This window comes from Cladophialophora psammophila (genome assembly GCF_000585535.1).
Source record: "Cladophialophora psammophila CBS 110553 chromosome Unknown aczJe-supercont1.11, whole genome shotgun sequence".
Lineage (NCBI taxonomy): Eukaryota > Fungi > Ascomycota > Eurotiomycetes > Chaetothyriales > Herpotrichiellaceae > Cladophialophora > Cladophialophora psammophila.
This window is the reverse complement of record NW_006912932.1, coordinates 121,546-149,499: the sequence shown is the minus strand read 5'-3', so window position 1 is coordinate 149,499 and position 27,954 is coordinate 121,546. Positions and strand designations below refer to the sequence as shown.

General features: G+C 52.0%; 8 protein-coding genes across 8 annotated transcripts; 2 read left to right on the top strand and 6 right to left on the bottom strand.

Moving 5' to 3' along the window:
• Positions 1-62: 62 nt before the first annotated feature.
• A1O5_07261 (uncharacterized protein) lies at positions 63-3,926 on the bottom strand (the record flags this gene model as incomplete). The annotated part of the gene is made up of 2 exons (XM_007747850.1): positions 63-169; positions 224-3,926. The coding sequence occupies 2 exons, from the start codon at positions 3,924-3,926 to the stop codon at positions 63-65; spliced, it is 3,810 nt and encodes a 1,269-aa protein (XP_007746040.1).
• Positions 3,927-4,947: 1,021 nt separating this feature from the next.
• Positions 4,948-7,339, bottom strand: A1O5_07260 (uncharacterized protein; the record flags this gene model as incomplete). Its single annotated transcript, XM_007747849.1, has 3 exons — positions 4,948-6,913; positions 6,970-7,081; positions 7,138-7,339. The coding sequence occupies 3 exons, from the start codon at positions 7,337-7,339 to the stop codon at positions 4,948-4,950; spliced, it is 2,280 nt and encodes a 759-aa protein (XP_007746039.1).
• An 867-nt stretch (positions 7,340-8,206) lies between these two features.
• A1O5_07259 (fungal AP-1-like factor) lies at positions 8,207-10,141 on the bottom strand (the record flags this gene model as incomplete). Its single annotated transcript, XM_007747848.1, has 2 exons — positions 8,207-8,360; positions 8,412-10,141. 2 exons carry the CDS (start codon positions 10,139-10,141, stop codon positions 8,207-8,209), a joined length of 1,884 nt encoding a protein of 627 aa, XP_007746038.1.
• Positions 10,142-11,904: 1,763 nt separating this feature from the next.
• Positions 11,905-12,841, top strand: A1O5_07258 (uncharacterized protein; the record flags this gene model as incomplete). Its single annotated transcript, XM_007747847.1, has 2 exons — positions 11,905-12,700; positions 12,756-12,841. 2 exons carry the CDS (start codon positions 11,905-11,907, stop codon positions 12,839-12,841), a joined length of 882 nt encoding a protein of 293 aa, XP_007746037.1.
• Positions 12,842-13,582: 741 nt separating this feature from the next.
• Positions 13,583-14,095, bottom strand: A1O5_07257 (uncharacterized protein; the record flags this gene model as incomplete). The annotated part of the gene is made up of 1 exon (XM_007747846.1): positions 13,583-14,095. The coding sequence occupies one exon, from the start codon at positions 14,093-14,095 to the stop codon at positions 13,583-13,585; it is 513 nt and encodes a 170-aa protein (XP_007746036.1).
• Positions 14,096-16,267: 2,172 nt separating this feature from the next.
• A1O5_07256 (uncharacterized protein) lies at positions 16,268-17,470 on the bottom strand (the record flags this gene model as incomplete). The annotated part of the gene is made up of 2 exons (XM_007747845.1): positions 16,268-16,704; positions 16,810-17,470. 2 exons carry the CDS (start codon positions 17,468-17,470, stop codon positions 16,268-16,270), a joined length of 1,098 nt encoding a protein of 365 aa, XP_007746035.1.
• Positions 17,471-18,884: 1,414 nt separating this feature from the next.
• A1O5_07255 (CAMK/PKD protein kinase) lies at positions 18,885-22,728 on the top strand (the record flags this gene model as incomplete). Its single annotated transcript, XM_007747844.1, has 2 exons — positions 18,885-19,362; positions 19,415-22,728. The coding sequence occupies 2 exons, from the start codon at positions 18,885-18,887 to the stop codon at positions 22,726-22,728; spliced, it is 3,792 nt and encodes a 1,263-aa protein (XP_007746034.1).
• A 1,028-nt stretch (positions 22,729-23,756) lies between these two features.
• A1O5_07254 (minichromosome maintenance protein 4 (cell division control protein 54)) lies at positions 23,757-26,694 on the bottom strand (the record flags this gene model as incomplete). The annotated part of the gene is made up of 3 exons (XM_007747843.1): positions 23,757-24,350; positions 24,425-26,559; positions 26,610-26,694. The coding sequence occupies 3 exons, from the start codon at positions 26,692-26,694 to the stop codon at positions 23,757-23,759; spliced, it is 2,814 nt and encodes a 937-aa protein (XP_007746033.1).
• Positions 26,695-27,954: the final 1,260 nt, after the last annotated feature.

Genomic DNA, 27,954 nt, shown 5'->3' with positions numbered 1-27,954 from the left:
AGCCTAGGTCAACGAATGCATTTTCTTTCAGATCGCTAGCCATCTATTTATGTTAGTCCTTGTTATTCGTCGTCTGAGTCGTAGTAATCGTCATCCGGTAACAGACTTCGATATCGTCGACTAGCGAGGTCCTCTTCGAGGCCTCCCTCACTCTCGGGATCAATGTATCCTGTCAACAGAAGTTAGCTCAATTCTCTGTTATCATGCAACGGGAGACACCTACCGTCACCTCCAACGAAACTCAAAGCCACTGGCAGAAACACCAATGCATGGGTGCTCGCAAGGATCACGAGCGCCAGCCAGATGCGGAAGTAATAGACCTCAAAGATCTTGCTCCTGGTGAATGCCAACACAGCCACGCCGACGAACTTGGTGACTGTGATACCGCTGAAGACACTCCCACCCACATTAACTAACGCCGCCCAAGCTCGGATGTCCCTTGCTCGGAACTTGTGCCTTGCCCGCTCCATGATCGACTTGCTGGGGAACATGAACGCTCGAGCAATGTGTGCACAAAACTCCACCCCGATGCCGACACAGATAACCAAGTTTACCAATGATACCGCATTGAGCGACACGCCAGCAACCGCCATGACACCAATAATATCCACCACAATCATGACGACTGTCACAGCGACAACAATCCCCGTAAGTAGAGAGCCCAGTAACAAGGAAGAAATGACAAATATAATTGCAATAGCCACACATAGAAGCGTCGCAGTCAAACGAATGATGCTGCTATACTGGTCGAAGAAAATGTAGTGTTTGCTGTAGGGGAATACGTCGACGTTGTGACGTGCAGAAATATCATTTGCTATCCGCTTGGCTGCCGCGTACGAGTTGATGAAGTCGTCCTGGCCTTGTAGGGGTGTATGGAATGTTCGGAAATGACTTGCCGGGATATCAGTATTATTCTTGTCGATGACCACGGCATTCGAGTAGGCGGCTTGTCCCCCGTTTGGACATTCTTCATCGGTAGGAGCGTGAATCCACTTCCTCGCATAATAAACGAATTCCTCCCCTTCAGGCATGCCAGAGAGAGTGATGTTCCAGTCGTCTTCGCCGAAGCAAGTATCCCCATTTTCATTCTTGCAACAGTCCGAAATTGGATTAAGCCAATAGAAAAAGTCATCAATCCAGCTTGCCGTGGCAGCATTGATATAACTGACGTTAGGGCGTTTCGACTCTTGCTCAAGGATGTACGCTAGCGAGTACTCGTCGCATGTGGTGAACCTGCCGCATAGTTCTCGTTGATGTTCTCTCGCCGTCACGTTGAGATGTCGGGTGACAAAATATACTGGTGGTCCAGATCCAAAGTAGTCGTACAGGTCGTTGAAATACTGGATCATGTACGAATCCTCGGGTATTGCAATGCGCTGGTCGAGTCCAAGTTGCACCTTCGGAATGAGTGCAATCCCGGCAGCGAAAAGGGTCACGAAGAAGGCAATAACGAGGGTTTTGACCTTCTTGTCTAACAAACTTGGTGCATATACTTTGCGGACGAACCGTTGCAACCAGCCTTCCTCGTCACTGCCAAAGAAATGGCCACCCGGCATCCCCGTGGAATTAGCTCCCCTGACCGTCACACACGGGAAACAGTCTGCCCGGAGGCTCTCGACTCGTCTTTGATTGAGGGCCAAGACGGACACAAACATCGTGACTTGCAACACAGCATTGATGAATACAGCACCTGCGGCATACGCCGCGAAGTTCTTCACCGCAGGCATCCCCACAAACGCGCCCATGGCGAAGGCAATCGTCTCGGTAGATGCGGACAGGAGAATACTGGGCCCCATTCTTCCGAGGGCCTTCGCAACACGCACGTCAATTTCTTCATCTGGGTGGCTGACATTGACACGTTCAAACTCGTGGACAATCAGGAAGATGTTGTCCACACCAACGGCAAGGACCAAGAATGGAATAACTTCGGCGATGATGAGTGTAACTTTCACTCCGGCCGCAGAAAAGAGGCCAACCGAGCCAGAGACAGACATCAGCACGATCAGAATACCCACGACACCCAATGTGAACTTGGACTGGACGAAAGCATTTGCAGGGTTGCTGAGAAGTGATCTCAATGACAGAGTTGTCGAGCCCAATGAGAGCGAGGCATAAATGAACATGACAACGTAGCTGATGGCCACAATTTTCGCATCTGTGTTGGTCGACTTGTTGAGCTCTTCTTCGAGACTGATCTCGGTATTGAAAGAGAGCCGCAGCCCGCGCGCTTCGGCGGATTCCTGATAGATAAGAAGCTCGTGCTTAAGGGCGCGCTCCCACTCTTCGGCCCTCGCCTCTGCCTCAGTGCCGGGCTGATCATTGTTGACAACCCATGTTGTGATCAATGCTTTTGCATCGGCTACGTCGTCAATGCTACCGTAGCCCCCAAGGACCCGTCCCGGTTGGAGGGGATCCATGAACTCGGGGAGGCACATCTGGTCACCGGGATGAGCTGCGCAATGCTCGATTTGTTCTTTCCAATCATCCATCAGGCCAGCGCCAAACCACCCGCTGACAGACTGCACCACACATGCAGAGCCCGTTGGTTTGAAACAAATGTCGTCAAGCTTGACGCCATTCTCGGGCGACATCATCCGCGAGATGCGTTGTTCGATGTCAAACCACCATTCGAGGTTGTTGTAGCTCAAAACTGAGCTGTCAGGGGACGAGTCGTTGACGAGAAACGCTTGCTCTGTCCTGTAAAATGGACCGAAACTCTTGTCGAAGAAGGCCTTCTCTTGCGCAGCATCCGAGTTCGGACTGACCCACAGTCGGACCGGATCCCTTTCAACCTCAAATCTCAGCCACCCGAGACTGAGCAGTCCGATCACCACAATATTTGTACCAATGGTCAGGGCCGGGTAACGGGCGCAGAATCCGCCCAGGGCATGAAACCCCTGGTCCAGTATCTGGTTGAGGTAATAATTTCTCTGCGGTCGATCAAGGACCCCCGCATTGTTGACAAGGTCGCCCTCGTCCTCGTCGTCACTAGGGGCTGAATCCTGGAGCAGTTGGAGCCTCTCGCTCTTCCACTTCTTGTGTCTTTGATACGCCACATGACCGGAAATAGTCACAACAAGAAGCAGCAGGCAGATCGAGTAGATGATGATGACGGCGAAAGAGAGGCATGGAAGCTTTCCGATGTGACAGTGGTCAACCGAACTGACGGGCTCCAACGTCGGGCACACCTCGGGGCAGTCAACGCAGCTGCATCGAAACTTGGGGTTGGTATCGTTGCAGGCATAGACGCGAGGGTCGGCAGCCTCCATACCCTGGCCGTCTCCCGAGCGAGGCTTCTTGAGAAAATTGATCTGGAAAGGGCTTCCCAGCAACTTCTTGTCGCCCAGGAACTTGAGAAATTCTGTGTAGTTGGTTGCGCCGCCTCCGATGAAACTCATTGCCTTGCCACCACTGGCGCCGTTCTTTACCTCTTTACAGCTGTCATAGAACCCACTTTGGTATTCTTTTGACCATATGTTATCTAGCTCTGTAACCACGTCGTTGCCGTTGGAGGCCTTGCCGATGTCGGTGACATTGACGAACAACGATTGATCGGGAGAACAGGTAAATGTGCAGAATAGGTTGAAGAAATTCTCTTTGCAGGCTGGACACGATGCTATGATCCTTTCGGCCAGTTTTAGATTCTTTTGGAGGGCGTCCACTTGGTCCTCGTCACAACAGACATCAGTTTCTTGCCATTTTACTCCGCATAAACCGACCAGCTTTTCGCGCACAATGTCTGGAGGCGCCGTGGCTTTTCCGTTGTCAGGACAGGGTAGATCAGAGCCGAAGAAGCCTTGTTTGCCACAATGGCCACGGATGGCGCATCGGCCGGCTTCATGAAGAGGCGTAGGAGGAGAGCACAGGGCAAGCGGGGCAGCGGCGATGGCAGCAAGAGCTGCAATGGCAGGAGACGAAAGGCGCATCGAGCTTGCTGCCGCTATGGAGGTTGAGTGGAGGTTTGAAGACCGGGAGGTTGTCGTTGGTTCAAGTTGTAGTTGGTGAGCGCAAGCTATGTCATCCTGAACATAGAAGAGAAGGGGGACGGCGGGTAAGGGAGATCTTGGAGCGTTAACCAAAGGAGAGGGAAATAAGGCAAAAGATTGAAGAAGAGTCCTAGTCTGTAGAGAAGAGAGGATGAGAGACGCAGTCGGTTGTTGTTTTGCAAGAGACCCAAGCAAGGAATGGTAAGTGCAATAAGGCAAATAAGGGCAACCCTCTCACTTCTCACTGGCAAGTGACACTGGCGATGACGAGCCGATTCCGCTCCTCACACGTCACGTCACCACTTTTTGCTGCCTTCTCCATCCAAGCCCTCCCAAGCCCTCCTTACCCTCCTCGCCTCCTCACTCTCCTCGCCCTCCTCGCCCTCCTCCACCATCTCTGCTTTGACTTTCATGGCCTAGACCATCCGACCACAAAGGCGATCCTCTAAAGCTTACCAGGTATAGTTTCAGGTACCAGGAACATGCAGCAATACCTGCTACAGGACTTCTAGGCCATTCGATATGAGAACGCGATCAAACACCAACCACCCTCGAGGTAGACACATCAACCCAATGGAATTTCATTATCTGCGCAGCACACTTCCAACCTCTCCTGTCCCTCTCTCTGTGCAATTCTCCTCTACAACTCCTCCTCTCCCATTTTCTTTTTTGGTTTCTAGCACGGGTAAAATACATATGTTGGAAGAGAAAAGAAGCGCTCAGACACCCCGGAAGCTCCCCTATCCTTCCCAGGTATCAAGTGCCAACAGGGGCCTCAGCCACAAGAATTGACTTGTTCAAACTCCAGCTCAAGCAGTTCCCTCGACCCCTAGTCCTTTGGCGCCTAGCCCATAATGCACATGTTCTTTCCCTGTCACTGTAAAAACGGGTCCGCAGTGAAGATTTCTTTTTCCTCTACCGGACAAACCCTCACCAGCTGGTCCTCAACACGAAAAGCTTTTCAACTCTCGCTTGTAGTGGTAGCTGGCTTGCCTTCGCTGGCGGGTTTGCTGTCGGACGCTCCGTCGGTAGGTTTGTTCTGGTAGGCGCCTCGTCCGCCACCTCGACCACCGCGTCCGCCTCGATCATCACCCCGACCGCGTCCACGTCCGCGAAATCCGCCTCGGCCTCGTCCGCCTTCACTGTCACTTGCTCCTCCACTCTGATACCCTCCGCGCGTGGGAATATTAGCTGACCCAGCCGCACCACGGTTACTAGGCTGCCATGTTCCAACTCCGCCTTGGCTGTGGTTGTCACGTTGATGAAGACCTGGCACTCGGTCGGTGCGCTCTTCGAACCACGTAAACTTGGGTATTTTGCCCGAAGAATTCTTGTGGTTTTGCGCTTCGACCTGCACTCTAGTCAAAGCAGCGTCCGCAATCTCATGCGTCTCAAATTGCACCTTCCAGTTGGGAAATTTGCCCATTCTGCTGATAGCCTTGATCTTTTCACGATCTTCGTCCACGAAGCAGTCTCTGATGTGTTGCTCGCTGTCTGCCTGGGACACATAAAGGGCACTTGAAGGTTTGCGCTCGGTGGGAGGTGTTGCAGCTTTGACCTTGGCGCCCTCACCGTCGCCGGTCTTCTCTCCGCTCGTACCATTGGTTGCCGCAGGGGTAGAAGTCGTTGGTATCCCAGAGGATGGCGGTTGGGGCGTCAATGGCTTAGCCTGGGCCACAGGCGGTACTGGAGACCCAGCTGTAGGAGGAGTTCCAGTTTTGGCAGCAGGCATTGGTGCGGGCTGGGTAGGTTGAACGGGCCTAGTCTGTTGCTGATGTTGCGGTTGCGGTTGTTGCTGCGGTGGCTTTTGTTGCTGCGGGAAAGGCTGTGTCGGTGCTGAGAAGGCGGGGGTGCGGTTCTGAGCCGAGCCAGTCGAAGCAGGAGCAGGGGGCACAGGACCCGAGACCGCGGGTCCTGGGCCCGTAGACAGTGGTTGAGCAACCGACGGAGGAACAGTGGGTTTGCCACGGTGAGCAAAGTTGAAGCCTTGCGCCCGCATCTCGGTACCAATACGACCACCTTCAATTTCCAAAACAAGGTAGCCAAATGCAGCGTCTGCCAGGTTGAAGTTCCACATGTTCTTGAAGGCGCTTTCGTCCACTTGGCCTGCCCCAGGTCCACTGGCCACAGGCGCGCCAAAAGGACTCCCTCCATTAGCAGTGCTGGGCATCTTCTCCACAATTTCCAGAGCGCTGTGAAGGAGGGCCTTGTGATTAGTGTTGTTTTCAATCGCCTGTTCCACGTCCATCTTGACAGTCTCCCACACATCTTGGAAGGATGCTTTGGACGCCGCCAACTTTCCACGGTAATGATCGAGCGAAGGGTTCACAGAAAATTCGTTGTAGGAGCTGCCGTATCGGAAATGGAGACCTGCTGAAATCGAGAAGTCGGCCTTCAGAGTGACGGAGAGCTGGTTGAGGATTCCGTCTCTGGCAGGTGACGCGTGTGTCAAAAAGATTCGGGTTTCTGAAGGATCGTAAACGCGGTTGGCCGTGTCGATCAGAGCGCCAATCTGAAGCAATGTTGTCCACATCGTCCCTTGACCGCCTGCAATATACGTCTTGCCTTCGCCATTGTCAAATAGCTTGTGAATGACGACTGCGCCGCCGAGACCGAGGAGTCTCAGCTTCACCCCACCGATGTCGAGTAATCTTGAATTGACCTCATCGATAATGTGCAGATTGTCTACCTTGTATTCTCCCGACCGAAAACGTTCCAGAACTCTCACATCTTCGCAGGCTCCCCACACCGTGTAGACAGGCACATCCAGGATGATTTGCTTGTTGAGCAGAAGGGGTAATTCTGAAAGGGGCAATTGATCAGGTGTGAACATTTGCTTGATCGGCCGCTGAGGCTGGGGCTGGGCGATTTGGCGCTTGACATTTTCGCTGAGAAGGGGGGAGTACTGAGCGACATGTTTCAGCGTCCTGAAGTTGGTGTGAGCCATCATTTACAAATGCCTGACCTGGAATATACGCCTTACTTCTCGGCTATTCTCTCCAGCGAGGTATTGTCATAGAATCCGAAATCGCCGGTATGTAAAATGTAATCGGCCTTCGCGGTCTTTGCGAGCTCATTCAGAGATCTGAGATTCCCTGGATTTCCTTGAATCAGACCTGATTTATGGTTGGATGAAGCACCGCCGACTGACCTCTGACATCTGCAATACACAGCACTCGAATAGGACCGGACTGGATGATACGGCCATTATTTGGCAAGAGCGCCTGGGCTCCGGGAGTCGGCCCTGACGCTGTGCCGTTTGGGAGGTATCCTTGATTTGGGAACTGAGGTCGTGGCTGTTGACAGATTTGAATCAGCGGAAGTGCTACGGGGGTCATGACTGGGAGGGCCATGGTCGCAGATAGTGGGACAGAGGAAGAAGAAGTTCGGAAACTACTTTCTGATGAATGTGAGGAACAGGACTTACTGAAGCCATGAGTGAATGGCAAACTGGAGGTGCGGGACAAAGGTTGTGGTTGTAAACTGAGGCCGCAGCGCAGGTGAATCGTGCGGCAAGTTTGAGAGGTCTGGGAGAGGAAGGGAATGAAAATTAGTATTAGAAATTTGTTTGCTGGGTGACGAGATCAGGATGCGCTTTGATTTAGAGATAACGGGGAGTGAGGCAAGAAGAACAATGGTCGAAAGATGATGGGACTCTGTAAAGGCTCGACTGTTCAGAACTGTCAGGTCGTCTACATACACAAATTCACGAGCGAGACCCCAGGAAAGCAAAATCAAGCGGCAAGAGCTGCGGCTGCCTGAATGGGATTAGTCTTCTTGGCATTCCGCCCCTTTACTTGGTGTTCGCCAAGTCGCGCTCCCTCCAGGTCTTTCGCGCTGCGTACTGGGTACTCCCTACCAATCTCAGTAGACAAAGGCGGAATACTTTGTGTCTGAGCTAGGTGATATAGTTATTGCTGCGGCTACATCTTCCACACGGCTGGTGCGGAAATTTTGTGAATGACAGGTCACCGCCAACATCACGATAAGTTGGCGGGCAAACAGACGTTGTTACATGTAAATGGGTCAAACCTTTCGCCCGCCAACCGCAACTCCATATCGTTTCATCTCTTTTGTAGCTTCATAGCACACATGCAGGCCAGGTATATCCCAAAGTCATCCATTTTTGATAGTATAATATACCTTCCTGCAGTCCATCCCTAATCAGTCCGAAAGATCGTACCTGAGCAGATCCCAAGGCCGCGGTTGAGGGCCTTGCTTCATGTCGAGACAGCACCCAAGATCTTGTCAACATCCTTCTTGTCGACAACGGCGCCACCTTCGGAGCATTTGGCCTTCGCACGAAGCTCACTACACAGGTTATCAATGTCAATCTCGCCATTTCGGAATTTCTCCATCGACTGCAGTCGATCCCTATCGTTGATGTCAGCAGTCGTTGGGCCAAATCTGGTGGGTTTCACCAACCAAATCTTATTGCATGTCATGGGTTTCTCGTTATCAGGAACGACTTCTTCATTGCCGTTCTTAGCCTCTTCGACTTGTTTCAGAAGGTCAGTTTTGGGCGCCGGTTCCGGCGCCACATCGTTATAGTTGTGGAGGGGACTGCCCAGGTCCGGAAGAGGATAGGCATCATTAAAGAACGCCCCAAAGTCTTGAGACAGGATATTTTCTTGCGTCTCGCGATAATCGCCGAACAGAATGGGGTCAAAAGAGTTGTTGTTCTGCTGAGCAAGCCAGTTGATGCCGTTGACGTCGAAGCCAGGGTCGTTAACATAGCCTAACGGAATTTCGTCAGACATTTTCAAGATTGGAGGTATTGGATCCTCCGCGCAGCCACAGGCCAGCTGGAGTTGATTGCAGAGATAGTCCTTACCACCAAATGGAGCTTGATTTTCTTCGCTGATAGGGTTGAGGTTGTATTCAGTCAGTTTGTTCGCGGGAGAGTTCAAGCTCGGCTCTGGAGAAGTGCCGATGGACGATATGGCGTTCTGTGATTCAGTGGACGAACTTGGGGAGTCGGAGTTGGAAATACTCGAGTTCGAGTAGAGTCCGGGCATATTACCCAAAACCCCATTGTCAAGGCTGCCACGGTTACTCTGGGGGGCGGCGTTGTAGGCAGAAAGAGCTGATTTCGGAAAATAACTTCCCAGGCTAGCGTGGCGGCTGGCTTCCAGAATCGACGGGCTAAACAGTCCAGACAAGCTGTCAATACTGCCCTGGTGCTCTTGTTGTTTGCTTTGAGCCTGGGGGGAGGCGGTAAATGTGTTGCCAATTGGCGACTGGCTCAAAGATCCGTATCTTGTGGGTTGGTTCTGCGGAGTAGAAGTGGAACGGCGACCGGCAGCGTTTTGATTCCCGGGGGTCGCACCTGGGGTTGGAATAGACGAGGATCTGCCAGGATTGTTGCCCTGCGGCTTCTGCATATTCGAATGGCCAAGCAGCTTCGTCGCAGGCATTGGCGGGAGATCCCCGAACTTTGGAAATTCAAACTGGAAGTTGTTGCCGTTAGGATTGCGGCTTTGGCTCACTGTGACCGGCTGCGATCTATTCAAGCCATTACTGCTGATCCACGAGAGTCGCTTGCGGTATTCTTTCAACTCGACTTGCAAGCGCTCCACCTGGGCACGAAGGAGGCCATTTTCATGGTTGGCCGACTCCGAGGCCTTTTCCAAGTCTTCCACTTTCGTTTCTAGATCCTTAAGGTGCTTCTCCTTGCGCTCCCTAAAGGCTCGTTGCGCGGCGCGGTTCTGGGCCTTGCGCTTGGAGGTAGGTTCCGAAGTCAATGGTTTTCTTCCGGGCTTTTTAGCAGTCTTGTCCTCGCCTTCTCTTCTCTTGCCCCCTCCTTCGTCGTCATCTTCTTTTCCGTCGACACTCTTTCGCTTATCATGTCGTTCGGCCAAAGCCGGCTCTCCGGGTATCTCACCGATCATGCGACTATTCTCGTCGAAGTCAAAAGATTCGTCTCCAAAGTCGGCATCGGGATCGAAGTCTAGGAACGGGCTGTCATCGCTGAACTCGAGGTTACCTGAGCCAGGAGCACTGGACATGTTTGGAGTGAAGTTGAAATTCTGTGGGGTATTCTTCTGAGTGCTTGATGTCGATTGTCTGGGCGAGTGATTCGCATTCAATGTCGCCATAAGAAGCTCTTGCTGATCTGGGGACAGGTAGAGACCTTCAGTAGACAGTCGCGACATTGACTTCGTTGAAGCTCTGGGGGGGAGTCAGGAGGTGAATTTGTTTAGGATCGCGGGCGGCAGACCAAAGTCGTCGACACGGAGGTGGCGGAAAAATCAGGTTGCAAGGTACCCAAACAGTTGCCCCCCTCTACTGCGTCAATAAGCAGTATCAAGAGGCCGCTCCAATGTTGCGGGTTTGATTCGAAAGGATGTGGAGGAGGGAGGAAAATGGATTGAGGAATGAGAAGAGGGTGGGATGGAGGGTTGATGGCGCGGAAACGAATAATAGGCGGGGCGGTCACCGCAGGGAAGGCCAGCGCCTCACAAAAAAAAGGGTAGAAATGACTCGGTAAAAACGCTCAATGATGGCAGAGTTGGATGTAATATGAGAAGGCTGTAGGACTGCGGGACGGACAAATGGGATGTAAGTGGCTAGGGGAAGAGGAAAAGCGAGATGCGAAAGGGAAAAAGAAGGGGAAAGAAGGGGATTGCAAAGTTGCGATGAGATCAATCCATCCGGAGTTGTGGGTGGCAGTAGAGAGGCACCGTGTAACAAGTACTGGGTAAGTGTAAGGCGCAGAGGCCGTAGCGTCAGGTTGGCACTGGAGGAGATGCAGGTGAGCAATGAACCCTGCCAAGGACAAGGGAACCCAGAGGTGGTAGGTGTGATAGGTGCCCCCAGTTAGTGATGCTCTTTACCCGGAAGCCCCCAAACCGCTAAATGGTTCTCGCTAACTGCCTCTGGACGGTGTGAATTGCCTAGAGGGGCTTCCCGGGGCATGCCTACATAGGTGCTGCCTAGACGCTGCCTAGTCCAGATATCGGGTGCCCCCCATTGACGCTGCCCGTGCGGCTATATATTCCCCTCCTGGACTGATGGCCTCTATTGCCTCTCCACTGTAGCCCTGCGCATACTTGGACCACAGAACCTCGTACAGCCATCTTCTTTCCCAATCTCTTAGTTGTCGATCGAGGGAAACCACGCATTGAGCCAGGGTCAGATGGTGGCGATTTGTCTCGGGACTGGCAGCAGGAATGGGCAACCAGGCAGCGTGTGAATGGTCCTCAAGTTGATTTCTAAGCGGCAGTGAGTCGCGACCGATCCATGCCATCCACGGCGCTCCATCCCAATACCGACTGACAATGTTGGCGAATCAGCGATGCTGCCTGCTCACTACCACTCTTCCACACGCAGCCTCCAGCCCGTCATCCTGCCCGTCCACCAATTGTCGCATCGCCTCGCCTGCAAATTTACTTCGCCGGGATACGAGCGCAACGGGTCCGGCGTGGTACCTTTTGCGCCATCTTAAAGTCGCAACTCGCTGTACCAGTTTAAGTTCTCACCTGGGTGTTGGTGGCTCTTCAGACCGACGTCATCATGTCTACCTACCCGTGCTGTCCGCAGTCACCTGAGGCTGTAGAAGGTGAGCACGCCGCCATCGGGATACGCTGTAGATTCTTTGAGTGAATGGCGGACGCGACCGGGGCATTAAAAAGGGCACACATACCGAGTGTAGGCTTGAGTGGTGGATGGGCGAAGAGTGAATTCAAGAGGCTTGAGAGAACGTTGAGTTCAAGGTTCGCCTGCGCCGGCGAAAAGGCTTGGCGAGGCGTAGGCAGTCTCTCCATCTCGTGCGATCAGCCAACTGCTTCATGAGAAACCATTTCCACTCGCTTTCGAATTGAGCCTCACTCTCCTGCGTGCTTGTAGACTTTTGGTCACGAAATCGCCGTCTTTCCTTGCACCTTGCTTGTGCCTGTCGTCTGCCAATCCTTCCATCATGAGTAGTGCCGAGATCGCGGCCCTCGAGGGCGAAGTGAAGGAATACAAACTACAACTGGAGACGGTCCAGCTGAGTCTGCAAAATGACCCCGATAACAGCGAGTTGCAGAGCCTCAGACAAGAACTTGAAGAAGTCATTTCCCTCACCGAATCTGCCATTGCAGAACTAAAGCCTCCATCAGCACCAACTCCGCCTGCACAACCCGCCACGCCGCTCGTGAAGGAAAAATGGTCCAAAGAGAACCACCCTGCATATCAAGCAGGTTATCGGAAGCCCGAGGTCGAGTCGGAAGACACGAGCAGTCCTACGGCGTTTGCTGTCAACGACACGGTATCGGCCAGGTGGAAATCCGGCGATGGGGGATATTATACAGCGCGCATTACATCCATCACAGGTTCATCCAGTGACCCAGTCTATATCGTAACATTCAAAAACTACGGCAATACAGAAACGCTCAAAGCCAAGGACATCAAGCCGCTGACCACTGAAGCCAGGAAGCGTAAGGCTGATGGAATGTCAGGATCATCCACCCCAGTTTCTCCGCCGTCGAATCCGAATGTCATTTCGGCCGCAGCCAGCGTTGATCTCGCTCTGGCACAGCAGGCTCGCCGTGAGCCAAGCAAAGTCAGCGACGGGCCCATTCGACCCGCGAAGATACCTCGCAAGGTCAAGGCCAACAAGGAGCTGGAAGCCGGCAAATCCAAATGGCAAGACTTTGCAGCCAAGAGCAAGGCCGGGAAAATGACCAAGAAGGAAAGCATGTTCCGCACGGGTGAAAGTGTCAAGGCTAGAGGTAAGTGACTTCTCGTGTCTTTGAACGGCGAAGAATTCGACTGACTTGTGTCTAGTGGGGTTTACCGGCAGTGGTCATGAGATGCGCAAAGATCCTGCAAGAACGCGACACATTTACCAAGAGGGCGGCCAGGATGACTGAATATGACATTGGGAGGAACCCTTTGATTCTGTCTTTGCCATCAGTATCTATCTTGCTTGCTTTGAGCGCTCATGGGTTTTATGAGGCAAACGCTGACAGGATGGCAAATTGCAGATTCAGCCACGGCAATCACGAGCGTTGTACAGAACGGAGCAGGAGTAGATCTACAATGAGACAAGTATCTTCCTTATCGGCGTTACGACAGTGTCTGACCTATGAATTTCTCCTTTGCAGGATAGCACCTCGGCGTTGAAGCCGAGAGAACATCTGCAACTCAGTGATGACCGCCGCAACCAAAGTTGAAGCAAGCGCATCATCCTGTCGGTTGATTCTTGACCATTTTGGACGTCGTCCGTGGCATAAGTGTTCGTTCCACCAAGCATGTTGGGCGTCTCCTAAATCCACGAATTGCCTTTCTCGTTTGCCGGACAGTCTGTTGTTGACGGCCCCTGCCCTGCCCTTTAACGGAGACCTTGGAGTTACAATCCCAGTTTCAAGTTTTCACCCTGAACGCCTGCCCGTCTCAGCCGGCGGGGATATGGTCCCCAGTACTGCATGCAAACTTTGTTTCCGCAAACCTGTTGTCTCGCCAAGGATGCCGCAAGTCGCACAAAGCCGCGAAAGCTGAAAGCCGCGAGAGCCGTACGCTGTGCCTCCCATGTCTGAGGCGGAGACGGCCCGTCGTGATGGAGGATCTGCTCTTAACTCGAGCAGATCTAGACGTAAACAGCGGTCTTTCGTTTATAGTCCACCCTGAATTCTAAAGCTGCTCACCACTAATACAAGCATATTGATCACTCCCCATAACAGAGGCGTCCAGGTACTCATCCCAAAGTAACCCGCATTGTAGACCGCACCCAGCACCAGGCCTACCAAACTGCCGGCCAGCAAGGCCTCGCTTGCCCCAATAATAATATACACGACAGGCACAATCCAGACCCAACTCAGCGTCTCCCCGATCGGATTGTCGCCCAGTAACTTCCTGTTCTTCGCACTCAGCGCCCTGCCCCACGGCGAATTGAGGTACTTGCGGCGCTGGTCCGCGGACGCGAATTGCATGAGCACGGCCCAGGTGGCGACACAGGCGTGCGCAGCGACCATGGTGATGAGCGTCCAGTAGAGCGTGTAGCGGTAGATGTCTGAGAGAAAGTACAGGTACCGCGCTTCGCCTGGGTCGGCGTGGACAGGCCAGTACAGGGCCGGGAATTCGGGGGTCTCGTAGGAGAGGGGCACGCCGGCGCCGTAGGTTGTCATTTTTTCATTTGCGGGGGGGGGGGGGGGGGGGGATGGCGATGGCCCAGGAGCGAGTAGACAGGTTAGGGTGTCTCGAGGGCGTCGGTACGTGACGGGCCCATCGTCGCGTTCGCGTCGTAGTCGGTGTTGGGTATTGTCAAAGACAATTGCAGAGAGAGCTCGACCGTTGGAAACGTGGTCCGCAGTACTGGGTACGCAATCCCAGTATGGAGTTCAGCCGACGATGATCCGAAGCATTGGGAACCAATTGGTTCGCTCCAGCTCCTGCCATCCCCCAGATTTCCTCCTGAACTCAGCCTAGCAAACGATATTGCTCTTCTCTCGACAAAAAGGTAACAATGGACTCAGAATTGCGAGCGGGAACCTCACACTGCGAGTCACCCTCCTGCACAGTCCCTTTGACCACTCGTGGGTCGTATCTACGTTTTCAAAAGTCTGCGAGAGCCCGCCCGAAGTGTTCTGGCCACTACTCATCACCTACTGGATCGTCCATGCAGTTGTCTATGCAGTGTTCTTCCTATTTTGACGACGTTGACGGCAGTGTCTTCCCTACGGTTTGGCAGAGTGCAATCAAGAAGCAGTCCCAGGAAAGAGACAGGCAGCTACCATCGATGATCAACCGATGGACTAGACTTTCCTTTCTCCCTTGGTATGAACGAGTGGTCGACGTGCCAGGTGGCGCCATATTCTTCCAAGATTCTCTACTGGCTGGATCTTGGGCAGCTGAGCCTCGAACGCTCAAGTCTCAGCGCCTTCAAAACTGTCAGGATGATATTTTCCCGACGGTACGGCCCCAGCGAGTCTTCCCTCCATCATTTGCACATGTGCTCCAAATTTCCCGTCGAGGTCTCTGCTCGTTCCGGCGCCGCATTGAATCTTCTAGACGCCATTTCCTTCGCTTCTGGATTGAAAGGCTACTTTCGCTGTTACTTCGGATCTCACTCAATCGATAACTATCGCTTCGACCCTCTCATACGTATTGTTGTGCTTTTTCCTCAGCCTTGTCTACAATGCGATACCGTGGATAACTTGCACAATGCTATATCCTCGGTTCTCCTCACGATGAACTTTACGGATTTCCGAATGAAGAGGAAAATGCCACAATGTACACGGCGCTTTTTCTTCCTCCATCAGAATCTTTAGTCCTTGTACCTACCGAGATGGAAGCCGAGGAGCGGGAGGCCGGGCCCAGCCCAGTGCTTGTTTCATTTTTGTGAATCCCATTCAGTTTGACTTCCTCCAGCACCACCACGTCTATTTTTGTCGTGCAGCAAGTGATGCCATGCTATGCAGTGACGGGAACCGTTATCGTCTTTTCAGTTTTTACCTGCTCGATATGAGATCATTAGCACCAAACACGGAGACTAAGCTGGGGGAATTATCGAAGATGTCGTGATGTAGGTTCTGTTTTTGATATTTCGATTGGTATACTAAGATATGAAGAATAGGAAGTTTCCCGGTTGTGCTTGATCTTTTTGTTAAGCCAACTAAAAGTGTTCTGCTCGATGGTTCAATTACCAGTATTGCTGTGGATATTGACGGTCTTTCCAGCGCAAGGCTGAAGGTTAAGGGGATACAAAACGAGATAAGCCGAAATGGCAATAGCTGTCCGGCCTAGCCTACACCTTGGTACATAACGTCCCGCTGAAAGGGCTCTCAATATCTCCGAAGGAGATGTGTGGGTGTTGGGACTTGGATGCCCAGAAGGGAAAAATGGCTAAGAATTTCAAGAAGGAGTATACTATTGTGAGCGGGCGATAGTGGAACGAGGCAGACGACCAGGGGATTTTTTTGAGGGTGTGGGTATGTAAGGCAGTGGAGAGGAAGAACTTTGGAGCTGTCTGGTGAATCGAGCGTGGGGGCACTTAGGGAAGACAAGAGAGGGTGTTGCTCTGAGGCAATACACGCCCAGAAATGAGCAGGAATGTAAAATGAAACATTTGATGAGCCCTCAAACTGCTTCGAGACGACGATCTGACCGATTGCAAAGGAGTCGGCATTGGTGACAGGCAAAAAACGGACTGACAGCACCCGAACGAGAACATGGAGATGTGAGAGTGGCAGGTGTGGTGAGAAAATATCCAGACCTGGACTTAGTTGTGGGTGCTGCGCGTTGGCATATATAATGCAGACTCCGGATTGCTCTCGTCCCGTCATGTCGCACTCGCACTATCACAGAGAGCTGGAATGAAATCGGTGAGAGCTGGACGACATGGTCTGCAGTGAAAGACTCAGGGCCTGTCGAGCGAGTTTCACTTGGATGATGCCCGTAATCATCGACACGATAGAAGCAATCGTCGACACTAGTGTCAAGGCCAGGATGACCAGGGCGATCCAGAATGTCCAGAATTGTTGCGGGTTTCGTTGGTCGTGCCACAACTGGGCCCAGCTCACGGGCGGCGACTGGAAGACTTCTTCGTAGACCTCCAGAAGGCGGACTTTCCAGTGGGGAAAATCGAGAAGGTGCAATCTTCGGCCCTGTTCGATTGGACCCGAAATGTTGTGGAAGGTCTGGCCGTTTTGTTCAAGGAGAGTTTTGGTCCGGGTGTCCCAGAAGGGAAACAGGAGGTCTAGGGTCTGGATGGTCTCTTTGAGCACAGTGGCTGGCACTGGAGATCTAAGGTGCGTAGTGGTCAGCAAGCGTCATCAGGTCAAGGCCTGGCTTTTGGTCAATACGATGTAGCGGCATTTGAGTTTTTACCTTTGACGCGAACCTTTCTCGGCTTCGACTAACAGAGCTTGGAGAGTCTGTTTGTGCGGGTAGACCCAGAGCACCTTTTCTTTCTTCTCACGACGTTCAAGCCGGAGATGGTCCTCCAGGCTGTTCGTCCAATCCACCTTGAGCTGGCAAAATTGAACCATGTTGGCCGCAGTGAAGTATGGGTCCAGTCGCCGCTCTTTGGCTCCCAATTCCCAGTCCTCGACGGGGAACAGACCGGCTAGGAAGTCGGCCAGCACGACGTCTTCATCCCAGTGGACTTGCGGAACTCCAGTGCTGGATTCGTCGTCTCGCACATTGATCTGAAGCCAGAGCCTCAGAGACAGGTCGATGGATCGATTGAGAACCCAATCCTCAGCATGACCAAAGTGATGAACCGCCCTCAGTTTCTGTCGGATCTCGCTCTTTTCACAGTCGGGATGCTGGCGGAGGAGCTTGGCAATGGTGACCACGTCTTCGTGAGATTGGGTCACAATCCCCGCGATCTGATGCGTGCCACCTCGCAACCAGGCGATTTCACCTTCATAATATCTGAAATAGTCCTGAAAGGCTTCGAGTCCGCCATGGTCGTCGAAGGTGTCGCCAAAGAACGCTCGTCCGATGAGCTTCTTCGTTTCGTTTCCGGGCGCCGTGGCAAGATTTGTTGTGGGTTCCATGGCTCCTAGCTTCCGCGTCAATCAAGTTCTAATGTTCCTTCCCGGACTGCTTGGATTTACTACCACGATTCTGCAACGCTTTACAAGTATCCAGGGTTTGAGTTCTCCCTTGATCATGTTCACCGCCTTGAATGTGTCTCAGTTAGGCTGAGGCTGTGCAGGTGCCCTGGCACTGATGGCTGGAGACCGCAGCGCTGCACACCTATCATTCTGCAGAAGCTTCCCTCTGCTTTCGCATTTCCGGAAATGCCCAACAGCGATCCAATAGACAGCAAAGCCAGGCAGAACCAGAAGGGCCAACAAAGATGGAGACAGAGGAGACCAGCAATCAGAACCTCGTGTCGCCTGTCTTAGTCTGCATAGCTGCGCCTCCCTAGGCAGGTTTTCCTTCTGCTCGTCTTCCGTGCCCCGATTTCCTGTATTATCTTATTCCCTTATTTTCTTCCCGTCTCCGACTCTTCATAACTCACATCCTTCCTGGACTTTTTGCTGAAAGCTCTAGGTAACGGACAGGATGCCTAACCGTAGCCAATTACTTCTCGATAGTAGTGGTTCGCAAGAGTCGAAGCCCGCGAGGCTACAAGCTCGTCTCCCAATTGGGTTCTTCTCAAACTTCCGTGGACTCAGTTCCCCGATATGCGACCCAGAGTCTCAAAGTGTTCACATGATTACGAACATAAGTGAACGTCCAAGGCCTTCCAAACCCTCAGGTTCAAATCAGCATTTGTTTGACCCAGAGTCATCTGGATCGGCGGTCTCGAACACATTGGGATCTTCCTCCTCTACCACCGATTCGATAGCTGCCGAAACTGACGCCTTGACTACTCCTCCGAGCACTGCTCCAACATCGGTCGACTCTGCCCTTATCCCAACCCCGCCCGTACATACATTCGAGACCCAGGGGATCTTCATACAAACATACGTAGATCCAAGGCTTAGCAAAACATACAGACACGAGATCAGAACTCGAGTGAGGACCGCCTTGTCGAGTACATGCAAAAGGTACACTTGGGAACTGCAAATCTCTCTGGCAGGATCCCGTTCTGAGTCGTTGACTCCGTCCATCCTGGTATGGTGTGGGACCCGTGACTCGAAACTTCAAACTCAGAAATATTTCGATCATGACCAGTGGCTTCGAGAGCGTCTACGCGTTCTTGAGTGGAACTATCACATACTCGACCACACTCCGTCGATGAGTGCCAAGCAAGCCGCAAGACACCACCAGCTACTTTCGACCCTCGAAGGCTCCTCGCTGACTATTTCGGGCGATACTGTCACCCCGTGCGGCCTTGATCTAAACTTGCCAGGCGGTAAAACATGCAAGACTGGGGGTCTGGTGTTGATCGAGGGTGTTCCATATATCCAAGGACCAAGACACGGAGTTGATGACTTCCTCCGATCATTGGGCCCGAACATGACTGGGATTGAACTTGATCCCATGTCTTCATCCAAATTTTCCCATATCCGTTCGTCCAACTCACTCGACAAGTCCCATGCATCCTCAGAGTCGTCTCTACTCTTCAATGTTCGTCGTGAAGGCGAACAGACAAAATCTCAAGCGGCTCCCGGAAGCTATCAAGTTAAAATCCTCTTCCCACCAGTATCAGCCTCGAACTCAAAACTGGATAATTGTGTCGAAGATGACTGTGACTGGCTGCTTGTAGATCTGTTCACTCTACCTCCTGATGCTCTCGAGAAGGTGCTCAGACCAAACCAGATCTCTGGAACCGAAGTCCGAGGCTTTGCGGCCGGAGATGTCGAAGATCAGGGGTTTGTCACGATTTCCGTGCTCGGAGGTCTGAGAACAGGCGTCTTGACTAACATTTCCTCGACCTTGAACATCAATGGCTCGCGTTACGAGGCGATGCTAATCACAATGGACAAACTTCTGCGTGAGTATTGACTCCATTCGCTGGTAAACACTCACTCACTAATATGCCGTAGCCCTAGGTACCTCTGGCATCTGGGTCAAAAAGGGTGACTGTGTTGCCGGATACATTATTGCGGTGCGACAAGATCTCCCCTGGGCGTATATGATTCCGATGGGAGATGCCATCACGGATATGAAGAAGACGCTTCGCACAAACGATGTCCGCATACCAGAAGCTGCTGAAGTCGAGGTATTGAGAGAGCGGTTCATTTCAAAAGCAATGACAAACTATGACCAAGAAGACTCGAACTTGACTGGTCTGTCTCCGATGAACAGTAAATCTACGATGGCCTTGGATGTTGAGGATTCCACAGCCGAACTAAGGAGCGACCCTCATACCACAAGGGACTCTCTCGTTCTATTGGGAGGTTTATCTCCCTCACAATACATCCCTAGTCGCCTCGGAAGCCACCTCGTTTCGAACTATCTCCATGAGGTTTCCGTTCCGCAATCCCCTGCCTCAAAGCTGCGACAAGCACTCGAGTGGAGAATGGAGCGCAATTGGGAGCACCAGAAGTTCATTTCACATAGAGAGATCGACATACTCATCACCAAAGAAGTTGTCTCGGAACTGCTTCGCGAGGATGTCTCTCTCCGCGAGACCATGCCGTATTTGTCGGACAACATGAGAGGGACCCTGATCAAACACATCAAAACCTTTACACCTCGATTACTCTGCTTGTGTATTTATGTGGACTTACCGTTGGCTTGCCTGTGTGAGCTTCTGGATTATGGTGTGGATGACTCCAACCTTCCTCTATCTATTGAACAATGTCCCGCAGTGAGATGGCGAACACAGTGGGACCTGATGATCCAGGCCCAGGGCATCTTTCTGGCCCTTGAGTTTCCAAGCGACTTGCTTTTTCAAGACTGCGAAGTCTCCGAAAACATAGTTCTCCCATTCCTTTCAGAAACTCCAAAGAAGCTTATTGGTGAGGGCAGCTTTGGGCGGGTCTACAAGGTCAAGATCCATCCAGACTACGATGTCTTCTCTGCCAAAGAGACCACGCCAAGACATTATGCTTTGAAGGTTTTTCAAGGAGGCGCCCAGCATGAGGCCGCCTATAGAAATGAAGTCTCATGCCTTCAGCAACTATCGAAAACCTTCCATGAACACATCATGACATCCCACGCATCTTGGCGACAAGGGGACCGCTATTTCCTACTGATGACAGCCGCTGACGGTAACTTAAGCGAGTTCTTGAGTACAAAAGAAAGTCCAAATCTGTCGTACAGGAACATCGAATGGCTCCTCTTGCAAATACGGGGGCTGGCGGATGCATTATCGGTAATACACAATGCATTATCGACAATATACGGCGCGGCTACGGAGTCTGAACCAAGATACACCGGATTTCATCATGACATCAAACCAGCAAACATACTCGTATTTAGCAAAGACGCCGAGCAGCTTACGTTGAAGATCAGTGATTTCGGCATGGCTCGATTTGGCCCTTGCTTAAATACTGAGGGGCTGGAGTCGGAAAGTTACTTCACCCGCCGCAGTCCAGATATCAATGCTGCATACGGAGCACCTGAGACGTATCAGTCAGGACAACTATCGAGGAGCTATGACATCTGGTCTCTTGGCTGTGTTTTTACCGATGTTTTGGTGTGGTTCCTAGGAGGAGCTAATTCCGATCCAAAGACTTTTACTTTACAGAGGTCCCAGGAGATACTACATGCCAAAGGAAAAACCAATGGTTCATTTTGGTACATCGATGCAAGAGGAGATGCACATGTGAAGCCCATTGTCGTCAAAAGGTTGTTAGAGCTTAGGCTTAGGTGTTCTAGGCTCTCAGCCCTTGCAGGTCTTGTCGACATCATTTGCAGTATGCTGACTGTTGACCCTACAAGTCGACCTAACGCCTTTATTCTTCGTACCGAGTTAGACAAACTTGTTCTTCAGGCAGATGACGGTGCCTTGAGACCTAGTTATGGATACCTCTGCCACTGTCTGACAAGAGAGGGGGAAGATTGGGACCAAGTATCGAGAGCAAAGATTTACAAATTTCTTGGAGAAATTGAGGAGAAGATGAGAACTAGCAAACGCGCTTCCTTGCGTGGACAGGTGAGAAGAATGTACCAGCTCCGCCGACAGATTGAGACTCTCGTTTGGAATGTGCACGACAGGGAAGCCGGCAAGGTTTTCTGGGAAGCCTTTGACATGAACTATCACCGGAAGTCCAATGCTGTCAAGGTCACATCGAACATGGACTTCGTTAAAATTGTGGCCTACAGCTACGGCAGACCAACGACGGACGGTGAACTACTATCACTTATGAGGAGCATCGCTACCTTCCCTTGCTCCATACAGCACCGATTCATGGTATATTTCAGTCTCACGACAGACCTGGTGTTGGTCCTCAAACCCCGCCAAGGGACCTCAAGTCTTACGCGCGATGGAGGACGAATTAGCCTCAGAAATCTGGTTCCCTCCGACCATGCCTTCCTTGCAGCGTCCAGTAATGGTGACTTACCTACAATGCGGAAGTTCCTGGCTAGCAAGGAAGCTTCTCCGTTCATGGTCACCGACGGAGGCGTGACTCCGTTGTGCCTTTCCATCCAGAACGGCCATGCGGAAGCTGTGGACTTGTTACTGACAGAAGGAGCCTACGTGAATGAGCCCTTTGGCCGGAAAATGGCCACTGCACTCTCTTGGGCGTTGAAGCATCGCCGCGAGGATATATGCCGGATGCTGTTAAGACGCGGTGCTAACTACCATGATCAAAACGTCTATGGCTGGTCACCTATATTCTACTTGTGGTCCCAGGGAGAACGAATTGAGGACAGTCGGTTGACCGTCCTGATTGAAATGCTCCGAGCAAGGGATGACGAGTTTCCGTGGCTTCATCAGAACATTGTTGACACGGCAGGTTGGGGCTTGATGCATCGTGTGGCTGTCTTCGGAACGCCAGCAGACGTCAAGATGCTGATAAGAGCCGGTGTGGATGTATTCCAACCTTCTGGACATAATAACTGGCAAGCCCCCCATTTCGCCGTTCAATTTGGGGTGCATGACAACTTCCTCATATTGCTTGCGGAATATGAGCGGCGCTATGGCTTGACCAAGGCAATAGAAATGTCCGACTCTACGGGTTGGACCATGCTGCAGATTGCGATTGCTGGAGGACACGAAGAAGTGGTAAAAGGAGGCCGTGACGAGATTCTTCGCACTCTCTTGGGTTTGGGAGCAGATCGGGAAGCCCAGACATGGCCTGTGTCGGATGAGTCCTCAGATGAGTCCTCGGATGAGTGGTATGACGCGGAAGAGGAGTTGTGGCAGGATCTTGACCCAATCCCGGGGTCAGGTAAGTTGACTGATTGATCTAGAGAAGAATATATCTAAAGCGACAGAAGAGGCTAGTGGGCTTTGAAATACTGGTAGGGGGTGATAGGTTGCCCCAGTGCTTGCCCAGTGCTATGATTTCTCATATCTAGCCTAATTGGGCTAGTCCAGCACAGAATACAGTGGAGCACGAAGGATTTCAGACTCAGTAGGACCGAATATATATAATATCCATGCTGAATCACTTGACTGCTCGCACGTACAATGGCCGCTGAAGATAGTTACGTCCAAATTTTTTTTTTTTGGAAGCGTGAGTGAAGGTGCCTAGAAATGGTTCTACCGGTTGAACCATTTGGTATCATGGAAAGGTTGGATGGATGATTGAAAAGACCGAGCTGGAGCGACTGGACAGGACTGGAGTAACAAGAGGATTTGAAGGTGCTCACGATCAGAGATCAGACCATCAAAGCATCCTCAGCTCAATCGAACCATGCGCGACATTACGATTTGTAAATTAAAACAGCATGGAAGTATGTAGACGACGACTCGAAATACCAAACTCGATGGAGCGGTAAGTCTCACTTCCTCGTTTCCCCTCTATCGTCGTCCCCGTTGTCCCTATCGTCTTTCTCGTTGTCGTCGTCAACCTCCGTAGTCTTTGTTCTTGTCCTTGTCCTTGTCCTTGTTCTCATTGTCGTCCATCTATGTCTCCGCCTCCTTAGCCAGTACCGTATCATATGTACCCAATTCGCAAACCCCCCTATTCGGCCTCATCGCCGTCCATCCTCGTCAGTCAGTCATCACCATATTCGGATGTTCGCCAACTGAACGAGCGAATTGAATGGGTAGATCCCAGAAGTCCACCCCAAAGCCGCCCATATGGGATGAAGAAGCTGAGAACAAAGAGTCCTAAATCCATGCTCATGCCCACCCCCATGGCCAAGTCCATATCCAAGTCCACGTCGCTTTCCTCCATCTGTCCATCCTACCATCCAGAACCCTGCTTGGTGCGGTGGTGAACAGTGTATAGGTTCTCCGACGCATCTAGTCCTGTCTGCGGGTATCATTCAGACGCCCACGCCCGTGATCCTCCTCACGGCCCTCCTAGCTCCCTCACCAGTAATCGTGATTTTCCCTTCAACTTCCAACACTTTGACGACCTCGTTGAACTCGGTGCCTTCGACCTCAAGACTGCTTCCCTCGGCGATTTTTCGATAGAGATCCGTGTACCTCATACCTCCTCCGCTACGGATTGTCCTGTCCGTATCCAGTATTTCCAGTACCGCTCGTTTTAGGTCCTCTCTCCTGCGCCTCTCGCTGACACCGCCCCCCTCACTGAGCAAGCCCATATCAATCAGGCCTGTCCTTGCGTCCGTGGCGCTCGCCTTGATGGCCGACTTGATCAATCTCACTGCTTCATTCACATCCTTCTCCTCAACGATGGGTGAGAGTCTCATCTTGGCGTGCGCTTCAGATAAACGAATCATTGATTCAAGCTGGCGAGTGGTGGCGGTGATGCGTTTCTCTGAGGATTGTATGTTTGAACCGAGATTGCGCATAGCAACGTAAGCGTTCGTTAAGGCGTTAGCAGCCGGAGGGGTAAGACACGGGTGGATGTTGTTGCGGGCGTACGAGATGTAGGAGGTGAGAAACTCTATGGGCTAAAATGGCTGTTAACTAGCGTATTCTGGCAAGTACGATATGTTAGTGTTTGGTAGGGAGGAATTGAACGTACCAAGATCTCCTCCCTCGACGCATTTTCCGGCGTGTCTTCGAGATACATTCCGACCAAATGCTTCGCGAGTCTCCGATCATTTACCTCATCAATTCGATCCAGCACAAGATAGACAAGATCAAACCTCGACAATAGCGTCGGCGGAAGATCAATGTTCTGAGGCACCGGAAGATTCGGGTTGTACTTGCTACCTATGGGATTCGCTGAGGCCAGGATACTTGTCCTTGCGTTCAACGTAGTGATGATGCCCGCTTTCGCAATGGAGACGGTCTGCTGTTCCATGACTTCGTGCAGTACCGAGCGAGTAGACTCGTTCATCTTGTCGAATTCGTCGATGCAGCATACGCCGCCATCGGAGAGTACCAAAGCTCCGGATTCGAGGACGAGTTGTTTGGATTCTGGATCTCGGGTCACATAGGCGGTCAACCCGACCGCTGAGGAGCCTTTCCCCGATGTATACACTCCTCGTGGTGCTATCTTGTGGACGTACTGTAAGAGCTGAGACTTAGCAGTAGATGGATCACCACACAGCAGGACGTTAATGTCGCCTCTGTATCTGGGGCTGCCACCCTTCGCAAATGTCTTATTCGTGCCGCCGAATAGTTGCAGGAGGATACCTTTCTTGACATCTTCCAGCTCATAAATACTTGGACCAAGACTCCTCGAGAGGAGCTCATAGATGTCTTCGCGAGCTGCTGTTTTCTTGATTTTGGCTTCTTCTTCGGCAGTCACTTTTCGCGTCTGCTCAACATCGCCTGCAACCTGCTCAGAGAGCTCTTGCTCTATCGTCGATACGTCAATACCTAACTTCCGCTTGTCGACCTTTTGAACATGTAGAACATCAACGTAAGTCTTGAACAGGGCTTTCACTGTTCGCTGGCGGGGATTGACACGGACAGGATTGCTTCGGAAAATGCCAGTCACCTCAATCCGATCACCGGCCTTGCAGACATCTACCAAGTCATCATATACGCAAAGGGACACGCTATGAGGCGTCTGCCCGTCTGGGACCGAATCTGGCGTCTCTTGTAATTTGATCACCTGCTTGTCGGCAAAGACGCACCGGTTATGGATGATCTCCATGCTGTCCTTGGATTTGCATGCAGGGCGTGGGCATTCCGTCGGCTCTGCAATCTTTCCGCGATCGATTGACACAAACAGCGTATGCTGGCAGACGGTGCATTTGAAGAACGCCTCTTTCATATCGGGTATGACCGGGGTCGTTCGGATGACAAGTCCTTTGACCGAAATAAGCTTGTCGATGTCCGCTGGATCGAGATCGCGCATGTTGATCGTCTTGTCCAGACCAAATGGCATCACCTTCCAGGGGTGCAACTCTGCTTCTTCAACCGGATCGGGAATTTCGTCGGTAGCAGGTCCTGCCGCTGGTGTCCCAGGTCCCAAGTCAGAAGATGGCATGGGAGGCATTGAGCTCCCATTTGCTGCCCGTGAGGCAGGAGCAGCGGCATGAGTTCGCCGCAACTCTTGCATTTCCTTCTGGGCTAGTTCCACCATGACATCTTTTACAGCTTGATCCATCAACGGGATGATTTCCTGAGGATAGGCCTGAAGCTGATGCCACAGTTTCAAGGTCGCAGGATATGCTTTGAGATTGCGCGCGTCTAGGTTCAGCGGGTGAATCCCCATCTTTCTCATGTTCTGGAGCATGTCCAGATACTCCTTCTCGTCCGCCACCGCGCCGAGAGCACGTGTTTCCTCTTCCGTCGCACCATCGGCCCACATGCGATATTTCTTAGCATAGTTGTAAAGGAAGTTCTTGAATGATGCCATGGAATCTACAACGGATATGTTGGTGCCCCAGATGACTCTTGTCGAGTCCCCTCCCATCGCATCAGCCTCGGACGTGTCAGGATTGAGGTTTGAGAAGGTAGCCTCTGAAGTCGGATCATGTCCATCCCTAATGGGCATGCCATCCTCGCCAATGTAGATTCGACGACGAGGAGCGGGAGAAGGCGCAAACGCGTCAGAATGAATGTCACCTCTCCGGGAAGATATTCTTGGTTGTTGATCCTGACGGACAAAAAGGGCGCTGCTGCTGCTGCCAATTTCGGATCGGGGTTGATGAGAACGTCGCACAGGGCTCGAGCTGGGATCATATCTGACTGGGGATGAGTCTGTTGAATGTCAGAATAGCTCAAAGCCATTGAGAGCGGGACTCAAATACCTGCAACCGGTCGGGTTGCTGCTCGCGGAGTTGGCTCGCGGTCGCCTACATCGGACGAGTGTCTCGGGGGAGAACTGATGAGCATGCCATCACTTGCCAGCTGTGACGGAGGCGCGGGGTTTGTTCGCACAGGGGACGATTGAAAGGAAAATGGCGAGGAGGACGCAACTGCGCCAGCTGCATCAGGTGCTCGTCTGGTGCTTCTGGGAGTGGTCTGGGATTGTTGAGCTGGAGTCGAGGATTGGGAATTCCGAGAGGATTGCCCCCGGCGCCGTGAGGATGGCGTCGACGACATAATGGCGGTGGGCAACGATGGCAGCGTGGCGTTGGCAGGTGTTCACATCAAGATGGATAGAAAGGGGGGTTGTGAAATCAAGACGCGTCCCAAGAGGATACGACGCGAGACGCGAGACCTTCGCGTAAAGTGGTTCTTAGCGTGAAACCACGCCCGCGATCTCACTCGTTCACCATCTCCCAGCCTTCCGCCGCTTCATATATCAGTGCCACACACGACGCTACTTTACAGCCTACGGCTGCAGCATTAGTTAGTTTTGCTGTTGTTCCACGTCACAGCTTATACGACTGTCTTGGGAGCGCTGTCAAACGAAAAGCCAGCGCCAGAAATACTATGACCGAGGTTTCGCCAGAGCGCGACTGCTGGGACATGTTCATATCTGCAGTTATATCGCAGACACATGCTACATACCATCTCATTCGGCCGAGTCAATCGTGGCTCGACAAAGAAACATGATATATTCCAAAGGATTTATGGACTATTCTACTACAACATATGCAGAGCGAGATGAGTAAATCCACAGATGGTTTCTAGAGGAGCCTGCATCCCGAAGATCATCGGCCGAGCAACGCGCCCTACGCTTCTTCCACCTCTGTGGTCTATCATCTGTGACCTCCGTTCGCCGTACATGTCAAAGGCCCTGACTGCAGTCAAACAGGTACGTCGTTAACTTTGAACAAACGCAAGAGGGACAGCTGCCGGTTGTGTCCAACGTCCAACAGAATGGCGTCCGAAATGCATGTTGCATATGTCATTGCTGCAGCCACGGGGATCATCAAGAATGTATGATTCATATTTTAGCTTCCAAGAGAGACATTATTGACAAGTCTCGTCATGTGGAGGGGGGGTGTAGGATTGGAACGAAGCATTGGCGATATAGACACATATATTCATCTGGAAGGGGGGACCTTGTATTTCGCCCGAGATGCTTTACCTACACATTCGGCAGGCCATGAGAAGCGTCAGCCGCATTTGCAACCAAGCGGCAGGAATTTTTGCCCACTACACGAGGATGCAAAAGCTGGTTTGAGCTCTGCGGTACATGTTTTG